Here is an 11,673-nt window from a genome sequence, read left to right on the forward strand (position 1 = left end):
CCCGGGGGAAGCCCTGTTGCCAGGTTGGATTTTCACGCCTCCTCCCGAACGCAGATTGTCCGAGATGAAGGCGCCACCTCTGGCGCCCAGACCCAGACCCGCCCCTCCCAACTCAGTCCCTGCTGGTCCTCCCTCCCTCCTCTTCTTGTCTCCGCCGTAGCCCCCTCCCAGCTTCTCCCTGTTCTTGTTCCTCTCCTGACCCATTTTTTTTCCCGCGACGCACCCACTTGCCGAGCCTCCAGTTGGAACCTCCAAGGTTGGAACCCGCAGAGCTCTGACTGCCAGGGCGCCCACCCATCCGGGTCAGTGTTTGGGAGGACAAATATCCCGCAACTGGAACCAAACCGACAGCTGGATGCAGAACCGCGGAGGCGGCTCCATTGGGGGCAGAGGGGCTCGGAGAGCCTTCGATAGTATCTGTCCCAATAGGATGCTGGATCTGTCCAACCGGCAGCTCAGGAAACCTGAGAAATTTGAAAAGGTGCGGAGAGGGGACTGGAGGGAGCACGTGGGAGCATAACCAGGGCTCTGGGGGCACGTCGGGGGTCGGGTGAGCATAGGATGGGGAGTGTCTGCGACTTGACTACGAGGGGTTTCCAGCATCGCCCTTTCTTTCCCACTTCAGTTCGTGCCCCCGAGGAAGTTCTTTGAGAGCAGCAGCCCTATCTCAGTTTACACCGACCCCCCGGAGGCGGAGCTGTCAAGTTTGCCAGGTGAGCAAGGTCCGGAACATCCCACTCCGGACTTGGAATGTTGATTCTGTTCAATACCCCTAGCCTGTAAACCACCAACCCCACGCCGGCCCCCAGATCCGTCTTCTCTCGCTAAGCCCGGGATAGTGTCTTACTCTGCCCTTGATCTCGGGAAGCAGGAAAAGGAGGGATGCAGGATGAGACGGAGGATGCCTGTCTAGGGTAGACAAGAATCTGGGGGTCTCTACCCATGTCTCCCTTCTCTTCCTCTTCCAGCCCTGACTACGATTGACTGGCAGGATTTCGCGGATTGTTCCTCACTCCTCTACGAAGAGAGCTCCCCTAGCTGTGATGCTGCGGCGTCACAGGTACCTCCTGTAATCCTCCTAGTCCTTCTGCATCCATCCTTTCACCGCCCGCAACCCTAAACGCGAGCTCTGATACTCCAGGAATTTTTCCCATGTCTACTCTTCTTAATTCGACAGCTCATTTATTAAGCGTCTGCTCTGTGCCGGACAATGTGCAAAGAGCTGAGGATGTAAAGGGCTCTTTCCCATAATAAAATAAACTAAAATTGTAGGGGGCCCCTATCTGGTTCTAGGAAGGTGCCGTGTTTTGGCTGAGCAAAGGAGAGACATTAACTGCAATGGCAAATTAATTAAAAAAACAAAACCCTCCCCACCTGTTTTTCTCTCTTCTCCACCTTTAATCCTTTTAGTTTAGTAGGACCTCAGCTTTTCAGGGATTTTTGTTGTGGGCAACCATAATCAAAGGTTCCAATAGAAAAGAGGATTTCCAGATTTTTGTCACCCTTTTAGGCTACTGGTGGAAGAGGAAGTGTATAAAGATTCTTTAGACAGGGATTTGGAAGTAGAGGAAAGTGCTTCCTAAATATTTTTCTCTTTCTCCATTCATGCAGAATATAATTTCTTTTCTTCGGCAATGATACTGGGCTATCTTTCACTTGAAATGGGGATATTTCATAGGGATATAGGAAGATGGGATAAGGATGAAATGTAGGTCTGAGGGGGAGAAAGTGTACATTTAGCATTATTTTATATACTCATAGCCCTGTGACCTAGGGTAATGGTTTATATTTTTGAGGCTCAGAACCTGGGATATGATGGTGGATGGAAGGATTTGCTCCTTAGGAACCTGGAATCTTTGACAAATAGCATTCAGAGACAATTCCCTAGTTGGCTCTATGGATATAAACAAGAAACTTTTAGTAAGAATGTTTGGGTTTGGTTAAACCAACAAACACTTGAGCTAGCTGCTCAGCTCCTAGCTGGGAAGTCTAATTTCTTTAGCATACCTAAACCAAATAGAAATAGCTCTGGTTGGCAAGTTCAATAAACCCCTAATCCAAACTGCTTCAGATTTCCAGCAGGAAGAAAGGCCTCTGTAGACCAAGGCTCTATAGTGAGTCCAACTTTCTGGATAGTATGAAATCAATTTCAACAGACAGCCTTACAACTAAAAAATGATGAATGCTCTGTAGAAGTACTCTCAATAATTTTTTTTGGATAGAGAATATGCATGAATATGGTTGCACTGCAAGGCCTTGATGAGAGTCCCATCAAAAGATATAGTTCCCTTAAATGCACAGGTGAATATTGTTCAAGTGGGATCTTGAATTACAGAGGAATTCCAAAAGGAATATTCCTCCTATCCATTTATTTTACAATTAACATAGAAAGGCTATTTTGGAAAATTTTGCTAAGGGTATACAGAATCTTAATTTCCATTATCACAGAGGTGGGGTATTCTTTTTTCTTTTAATTATATCTTCTTTTTTTCTTTTTCTTTTTTGATGAGGCAGTTGAGGTCAAGTGACTTGCTCAGGGGCACATAAAACTAGTAAGTGTTGGAGGCCAGATCTGAAGCCAGGTCCTTCTGACTTCAAGTTTTTTGCTCTCTCCACTGTGTCATTTAACTGCCTCATCATTTTTTTCTTTAGGGGAAAAGAAATGCCTTTTTTTTTTTTTTTTTTTTTTTACTTAAGGAGAAGGAAAAATAATCACTAGAAAACACAATGAACCTGGAATCAGGAGATCTGGGTTGGAATGCTATAGCTGTAGTTGTTGTTTTGGTTGAGACAATTGGGGTTCAGTGACTTGTCCAGTGTCACATAACTAGTAAGTGTTAAGTGTCTGAGGTCGAATTTGAACATAGGTCCTCTTGACTTCAGGACTAGTGCTGTACCACTGCTCCATCTAGTTACTATTTTTCCAAACGCTCCTTCCTCCTCCTACCCAAGCAAGCTCCCAGCAGTCCACTTCCTCAATGTTGAACTAGTAAGTGTACTTAGAACTGGATCCTATAGTCCTCAGGACTGACCTGGAATTCCCTGAGACAAAGGAGAGCTCTCAGAAGAGGTTTGGACTCTGAAGTCAGATAAGATGAAGTAGAATAATATTATGAAAAAGAGGTTTGGTCAGGGCCTAGATCTACCACTAATTTATCCATTTACCTTGAATTTATTCTTATCAACCAATCAAACATTTATCAAGCACCTAATAGGTGTCAGGTCCTCAGTTTCCTCACTTATAAAATGGACCAAATGACTTCTAAGGACCCCTTCAGATCCAGAGCATTTTATAAGTCCTTTTTTTTCCCCTGAGGCAATTGGGGTTAAGTGACTTGCCCAGGGTCACACAGCTAGGAAGTGTTAAGTGTCTGAGATCACATTTGAACTCAGGTCCTCCTGACTTCAGGGCCGATGCTCTCTCCACTGCGCCATCTGGCTGCTCCTCTTCAACTGTATTCTTTCCGTTAAAAAAAAAAAAAAAAAAAAAAAAAAAAATAGGATGAGTAATGAATTCTCTTTTCCAGTGACTGATATACTTTAGCTTTTTCCAGATATTGGGAGATATTTGGAGACACGTGTTAATACTTTCGGGATGGTAGGGAGTATCCTATATAATATGTAAAAAATAATAACGCACACTTTTTTACTATGTGAAGCACAGTGCAAATACAATAGAAAAATATGAAAGCTAAAGGTTAGAGAAAATAATTGTCCCTGTCACGGATTGGTAAATGGAGATGTTTGGACTCCAGCCCAGCTTCTTTAACTCCTAAACCAGTGTTTTTCTCGCTGCATTTTCTGTGTTCTCTCTATGGTAAATCACAGACTTGGGGCTGAAAAGGGATCTTGGAAGTCCTCTAGTCCAGAGGGGTGTTCTTAATCTTTTTGGTGTGTGTTTTGGACCCTTTTGGCAGGATAATGTTTTTAAATACTTAAAATAAAATTCGCAGACTCCTATGTATTTTAAACCAATTCTCCTGAAATGCAGTTATCAGAATTTTTTTTTTTTTTTTTTTTTTTTTTAATTAGCAAACCCCGTCTTAACAAACCTCAAGTAGTTCTTCTGCGGTTGGGGAAACTAAGCCAAGAGGGACACGTGACTTACTTTACTTCAGTCCTAGGTCAATTTCAGAGTCTCCGACTCAGTAGAAATTCGGGATTCTTTTTATTACAGCACATTGCCTTTACAGCACTAGCTTCCCCCGGAATCTTTGAATTGATGAGCGCAGTGCATCAGTTAGACCGCCTGCACCCACCAAAACAGCGTTTGTCTCCCTTTCCGTACAAAATCACCGCTTGATCTCAGCAAATAGTCCGGCCTGGACCCACGCTTCCTGTGGTTTGTTATTCCTGCGCGGGACCGCATTGTTTAGTACAAATGGAGCACAATGCTGCTGCACCTTCCCGCGGACTAAAGCGTGATTGGAGGGGAGTCCGTGCTAGGGGTTCAGGAGGTCACGAGGGCTGCGGGCGGTGCGCGTGTTTGCCCTGATCCAACTACCGCGGGCGCGTCTGCCCGGCACAACTTGAGCTAGTTGAGAGGGTCAAGTCTGGTTAATGTTTCACTGGCTCCGGAGGAATGCACGGAGCCCTGACAGAGGACGGTGATTGGTTAGTGTGCTGGCCGATAAAGGTAGCAACAGAGGTCAAGAGGCTCCCCAGAGGCTGCGGCGCAGCGCGTGCCAGTCAAAGGGGTCCACGGGGAGACGGCCCCATATGTGCTCGGACCCCAGCCGCTGGGCACCTGTGTGGTAGGAAGCCTGGTAGCTGTGGCTCCACTTTCGCCTCAGGAACAAGAACATTTGCCCCTGCACACTCATGACAATGCAAGCCTACTACTTGCAATGTCCAGGATGGGGCTTGACTTTTCAGGTGGGGGGTCCGTGTAAACGTGAATGTGTATATGTGTGTACGAACTAGCCATAGGGCCCAGGAGAAGGCAGCTGCACATAAATTAGGGCTGGCCATAGAGCAACTGAGGTTAGAAGGATTTGCTTAAGCGCAGTGATGCTTTTCTACTTTGTTTCAGAGCCACTGTCCACAAACAGAACCCGATTTTGATCTGCAGGATTTCAGGGATGCAGTGGATAACCTCATATCAGGCAAGTTTGTATGAGGGACTTTTCATTTGCTTGCTTGGGATTTTTTGGCAGTTGGAGTATAATGAACACTCCAGTCAAAGACATTTCCCCTCTATGTCCATCACCCATTTACATTTAGTGACAGTGGTATAGCTCCTGTGTTGCTTCCTCAGAGTGTTTCTGGCAAGAGGAGAGAACTTTCAAACCCTAAATGGTAGCATTTAGTGAATATGAAACAACAGCAAAAAAAAAAAAAAAAAAAAAAAAAAAAAAAAAAAAGCAACTTTTTGCTGACCCCGACTCCCCCTCTACCACTTTCCTAATCTAAGTGATAATTTGTTGCGACTTTTGCACTTGTTGAATCGAAGGGCCTTAGCACTTAGGTGTTGTGCAGCTCGATGAGGTAAGGGCAATAAGGTCGAGAAGCAGATCCAAGAAGAAAGAAATGTAGATTAGGGTTATTGTAGTTTCAGTCTCCTATTCTAAGGCAAGCTCTCTGAGCCATGGTTTCATTTTTAATAATGTCTGCCCCTCTTAAATTTCACAAGGAGGCGAGAGGACCAAAAGAAATAAAATATGTGAAGTCTTTGTAAATCTTAAAAATTGTGCAAATGTAAGTTATTATTATTACTACTTCTGAATTAAAGGGAGGTGGTTCTCTCCTATCCATTTTGGAGAGAGAAGTTACAGAATCTCCAAAGATAAGACACTGGTACAAGGGATGATTCCCTAATGGGTTTGTCCAGCTTCCTTAAAAGATAGACTGGGTGGAATTTAGGTGAAAAGTTTCTCCAAATATTATACCTTTCCCAGAATTTTACTAGAAATCTGTAGTAATTTTTGCACTGGCATAATCAGAGACACCTAATGCCATCATGTGCTGCTCCACAGACCCATCATCTTTGATGTCATCTCCCATGGGTCCTGAAGACTTTTCCTTCCCTTCCTGCGATGTCTCGTCCTTTGATTCCTGCATTTCTCCCCAGCCGGAGCACTCTGCGCCTCCCATGAGCATTCAGGGTGTTCCTCATCCGGAGCAGTACTGGAAAGAAGTGGCAGACCAGAACCAGAAAGCCCTGGGAGATGCCCTGGTAGAAAATAATCAAGTAGGGAGATCAGAGTTTGGGAATGGGGGATTATTGGAACATGGGAGTAAGGGTAACCAACCCAGGAGTAACAGTATCCTGCCTAAGTCCTTTTCAGGACTCTGGAAGATAATTGGTCTGATTTAAAGCTTCTTTCCCAACCTTCTCAAGCGCCTTCCATTTATCTCCAAAGACTTCAGCTTAAAAAAGTCAGGGTGTCCCATTTCATCCAGTTGTTTGCAGTTGTTTTGGTCTATATTTGGCTACTGTAGATCCAGATGATTCTGGAAAAGAAAGTGAGTCAGGTGACCTTGCACAGCTCTCTCTCATTTCAATCCAACTCACTTGCATGTCACAGCATCATCTCCCTGAGGTCATGGTCCTCTTTGAGAATGAAGGACAACCAACCAAGTGCCTTAATAGTTTTGATAGTACCTGTCTTTCTCGATTCTTCCAAATCCTATCTATGAAATCCAAACCCTGTTAAATTATTGTGGAGATAGACAGTGCAGACTTACCCTTGACCTTGGAATGGCATATAAATGCTCTTGTGAGTTTGTGTACTTGTTTCATTTTTTCTTCTTTTGGTATTATTTTATTGATATGGGAAATTTCCTGTGTGTAACCTCCTATATTTATAAATCAACAACACACTTGTAACTTAGGACCTTAAAGAGTTAGCTGAAGCTTTCAAAGGTTGACTAATAGCCTATATTCTGGGTGCAGTTTTAGTCACTTAAATCAAAATAAAGCTTTAAATTGCACTGAGTTGAGACAGCCTGTATATTATAGGTAGGCTCATGTCTTTCTCATTGCAGAGATTATCCCTCTATCCACTACATCACTTGACTCTTGCCTTTTACTATGCATTTATATTTACAATTTGACATGCAATGTTGATTTAGTTGGGAGAATGCCAAACAGATCTGCATTAAAAATCTAAATCACGCAGGGGATGTTAAAAATGAATGTTAAAGGATCTCTTACTGTACAGATGAGGAAACTGGGGAAGTGAAGCAGATGGCCCAATACTTCCCTGCTAGTTTGAACAGAATCCTCTGAATCCAATCCTAAGACTCTTCTTCTTAGGACCACTGATACCCCAGTGTCTATTTAGGGATGTGTGGTGTTCCTGTGACTATCATGCAATCCTCTTTGTACTTCCCTCCTTGCCTGGAAGCTGCATATGACACTGACCCAGAAGCAGGAGGAGATTGCGTCCTTGAAAGAAAGGAACATTCAGCTAAAGGAACTAGCCAGCCGGACTCGGCACCTGGCTTCTGTCCTTGATGTAAGTGTGTGGAGGCTTGGGGTTTAAGTCATTTCCGTGCATGACCGTAATGACCACGCAGACAAGCTGCCTTGTAATAGCTACCCTGCACAATGCAATACGTGCTCACCAGAGGATGTGCTGATGCTAGCTCTAATCAGCTTTCAAGAGATTGTTAAATTCTCAAGGTGAGCATTTATACCACAGGAATCAGCATTCTATACAAAATCATTTGGCTTTTTGGTTGTCTAAAACTTCAGAAGGTGTTACTAATGTAGATTAAACTTAGCATTGTCAGTGTATGCACTCCATCTCTGTTAAACATTTACCAGCACACCTTCATTGCTCTATAAACTTTGCTTGAGCTCTGCTGGAATGCAAAGGCTCTTGGAATAAAGTCATCACCAAGGTGGAGGCCTGGACTGGAAGCTGATAATAACTATCTGGCCCTTATTTAGTGTTTAAGGTTTACAAAGTGCTTCACATTCATTATCTCATTTGAGCCTCATACTGCCCCTGGCAGCCAGAGTAGCTCCTCTGCAGATGTTCTCCATTTTTCATTAAGAAAGGACAGTTGGGGAGATTCTTTGCTGCCCTCAGCCACACTGCACATTCGGCACGCGGTCTGAGTTTGTACGTGCACAAGTTGCATTAACTGAGCTGCCCTTGAAACCAATTAGCCAGACTAGACTGAACTCCTTTCAATATCTCATTCCCTTTCCCCTAAAACCACAGAAGCTGATGATCACCCAGACTCAGGATTGCAGGGCCGCTCCGGAACCCTTCCTGCTCAAAGCCTCTGCCAAGAGGAGCCTGGAGGAGCTGCTCACTGCCAGCGGCCAGGACGGCGCCGAGGTGGACGCGATCCTGCGGGAGATCTCGGAGCAGTGCGATGCTGCTCTGCAGAGCCGGGACACGAAGCGGCCCCGGCTGCAGCCTGGAGCTCCCGACGCTGCCTGCCAGCCGCCGGCGCTCCTGCACGGGGCCTTCCGCGGGCTGCGGGCGGACTGCAGTCAGGGATCCCTGAACCTGAGCCACAGCGAGCTGGAGGACAGCGCCTCCTTCCGCACCCCGATTCGGGACCACTGCACCATCCGCACTTTGGCTTTCCCCCAGGGCAACGCCTTCACCATACGGACAGCCAGCGGGGGTTACAAATTCCGCTGGGTGCCCAGCTGAGCTCGGGGAGCCCGGCTCCCAGTTGCACTGTCTTACCGCCCTCTGGCACTAGGAGGCGCCGCCTGCTCCGTGATCGCAAAACTTTGCGCTGCGCCCGCCTCCCAAACTGCACTTTCGGGAATGCCCTCACCTTGCCCGGCACATGAACCCCACTTCGAATCCCCAGGGATTTGGTGGTGGTAGTTGTGGTTAACACAAAAACAGGAAGTGGAAACATCTATTTCAAAAATCTGTTATTAAATGTAGCATAAAGTCTCCCACTTAAAAAAGGATCTAAAGGTGTAGTGCCAAAAATTACATGTAATAAGAATCACAGGATTAAAAAAACTGCAAGGCAACCTAAAGTTCAATCTTCTCATTTCACAGAGTTCAGAGAAGTTTAGGAATTTGTCCAAGCTCACACAGCTGCATCTCAGGCTTCTTGATTCCTAGCCCCTGGTCTTCAGAGAACCATGTTCAATCGTGACTGACTTTCCCATAACCGTAACGCTGGCAACGGGGTTGTCTTGGCAAAGATACTGGAGTTTGCCACTTCCTTCTCCCGTGAATTAAGCCAGAGTTCAGGTGACTTGCCTAGTACCACACAGCTCGTGAGTCTGACCCGAATCTGAATTCGTCTTCCTGACTTCGGGCCAGCTGCCTGGTCTTCCTAGTAAGCACTAATGCGTATTGGTTATTCTTTCTGCTGTACTGTGCTGCCTTCCTTACCGTTGGAAGGAAATGTAGCTTTGCCATTATTTCAAACTATGATTCCAGCCAGAAATGGAATGAAGAGGTGATGGGAAGAATGAAGAAACAGCGCCTTGAGAAGCAACATGAGATTCCGGATCTCAAGTGTAGAATGATAGACTTGGATCTGAATGGACCTTGGACATCACGGAACCAAACGCGAAGGATCCTAAACCGTGATGAACTTGTAGCTCTGAGACCATGCAGTCCAAGGAATCTGAGTTAGATGAGCTGCCCAATATTAAAAAGAGGAGAATCAGAGACGGAATTTGAATCCACATCTTACTGAGCTCTTCCCCTTTGTACCAACTGCCTCCACCCTCACATTATGTAGGAAGAAATGGAATCTCAGAAAGCTTAAATGATTGGCCCAAGGCATAAAGGTATTATGTGGCGGAGCCAGGATTTGAATAGGCTCCTTTAATTGATTTCACAATGTCTGTAGTAGGCTCTTGAAGATTTGTTTTATTTCAACTGAATATGTTAAACATATTTGTCTATACAGATCATATGTGTAACTTTATATGGTTTAATATAAATGTTTGTGTATTAAACATATTTGTTGTTTGATTTGGACCACAAAATAACTACTCATTCCTTTCCCCCTGCTTTTTGGGGATAAAATTATAAAATTAATTTTAAATTTAGATACAAAATGAGAAAAAATATTTCAAATACACATAAGAATAGGAGAGAATTCAATATAAAATAATAACATTTCCATTTCAAAAAACCTATATGTTACATGTTTTCAAAGCAACTCCAGCTTTCCTTTACTTCCTTCTAGGTTTTCTTTTGCTTTCTGGTGATATTTTTTTTTTCTTTTTTTTTTTTTTCTCCCTCTATTCCTTCACCTCCCTCCAAAGAAGGGCACAATTAATCTTGAACATATATCTACAATCATATACACATAGATTTGTAACATGCCCTCCTGGCAGTTACAATTACTAGTCTGTCCTAGACCCACCAGAGTACCTTTGACCACTGTCCTCTGCAGTGTGAACTCTACCCGGCTCTCCTCCTCTGAGGCCTTCAAAGGTCTCTGGCCACAATCTCTTGAATCTATAGCTTAATAACCGGTAGCGCACTCAAGGACAACCACGTGTAATCTTAAAAGCCTTTATTATACCTACTCACATAATGCCCTGACTGATGCCCTGACTTGTTGGTTCCCGAGTGAACACCTGGTCAGAACACCCATGTGTTCACTACCAAAACCCTTACCTCTTTTGGCTACCCATCTTGGCTTGGCCACCCAGGCTAGGAAGGCAGGGTGAAGAACGCCAGGTTAAAGAGGGCGACTGCTGCCTGCAGTGGGCTTACATAGGGCCTGTGAGGTCACACACACAGCCAATCAGCGAGAGAGTCACCCATTATGAAGCTATCTCAATATGGCCAGGATCCCGCCCAAGGGCAGTCCTAATATCCACAGAAATTACTTCCGGGCCTCAATGATGCGCTGTGGCGCAGCCCATTTAAAGGGCCCTTACAATAGATATCTATAACCATATACATATATATATATATATATATATATATATATATATATACACTCAAACACATATATGTAAGACTGTACTATGTATATTTCCACTTGTCATTTCTCTAGGGATAGATAGTGTCTTCCTTCATAAGTCCAATTCTTTCTTTGTTTTTCTAAATCAACTAACCCATCATTTCCTACACTGCAGCAATATTCCAACCCAATCATATCCTCTCTGAAAGATTGTCTAGGAAAATTTTCCCTAATTTTCTGCATTCTTTCTATTCTTGGCTATATTGGTTTTATTTAAACAAGAAAATTTTAATTTAAAATAATTGAAATTATCCATTTACACACAATGTTCTCCCCTTATAATATAAAGTCTGATACTACTGAATCTCCTTCCTTGATGCCCCCCCCAAATTTCTTTGAAATTCCCGAACTTTTGTTCTTCCAAATGAACTTTGTTATTTTTTAACAGCAACTTTTTTGTCTGTTAGTTGTAGATGGCATTGAATAAATAGTTAGGCAAAATGGTCTTTTTTTTTTATTATGATGATTCCTCTTCAATATTTTAGAAAATTTTTATATTCAATGGTGTATTTACTATCTCCACCATTACAGCAATCCTTTCATGTATTGCTAAATGGTTAAAAAAAGTAATCATCATCTGGGGGGCAACCTTTTGGAAGTAGTGCCTTTCTTGTTTTGTTATTCTGGTCCTGAAGTGGTTGGAAGGAATTTTTCCAATGACCAGATGTACAATTCATGTGCTCAGTGGGTCTGTGAGGGGGGAGTACTAAGGGAATCCATTTCAATATGGCAGGTCCTATCAGAATCAAA

At 43.9% G+C, this 11,673-nt stretch overlaps 1 protein-coding gene across 1 annotated transcript; it reads left to right on the forward strand.

The window, feature by feature from the left end:
• Positions 1–9,860, forward strand: MCIDAS (multiciliate differentiation and DNA synthesis associated cell cycle protein). Its single transcript, XM_074282505.1, has 7 exons — positions 1–481; positions 626–713; positions 969–1,060; positions 5,033–5,105; positions 5,976–6,190; positions 7,350–7,460; positions 8,175–9,860. Exons 1-7 carry the CDS (start codon positions 356–358, stop codon positions 8,616–8,618), a joined length of 1,149 nt encoding a protein of 382 aa, XP_074138606.1. The 5' UTR covers positions 1–355; the 3' UTR covers positions 8,619–9,860.
• The last annotated feature ends 1,813 nt before the right edge of the window (positions 9,861–11,673 follow it).

This window comes from Sminthopsis crassicaudata, chromosome 1 (assembly GCF_048593235.1).
Source record: "Sminthopsis crassicaudata isolate SCR6 chromosome 1, ASM4859323v1, whole genome shotgun sequence".
In the NCBI taxonomy this organism is placed as follows: domain Eukaryota; kingdom Metazoa; phylum Chordata; class Mammalia; order Dasyuromorphia; family Dasyuridae; genus Sminthopsis; species Sminthopsis crassicaudata.

What these genes read in the sequence shown, in the direction of transcription:
- MCIDAS (XM_074282505.1), top strand. Translation starts at nt 356, where the DNA reads ATGCAGAACCGCGGAGGCGGCTCCATTGGGGGCAGAGGGGCTCGGAGA. An exon ending in GGAGCTGTCAAGTTTGCCAG is followed by an intron (nt 714 to 968) that starts GTGAGCAAGGTC and finishes TTCCTCTTCCAG; the next exon opens with CCCTGACTACGATTGACTGG. An exon ending in ACCTGGCTTCTGTCCTTGAT is followed by an intron (nt 7,461 to 8,174) that starts GTAAGTGTGTGG and finishes CTAAAACCACAG; the next exon opens with AAGCTGATGATCACCCAGAC.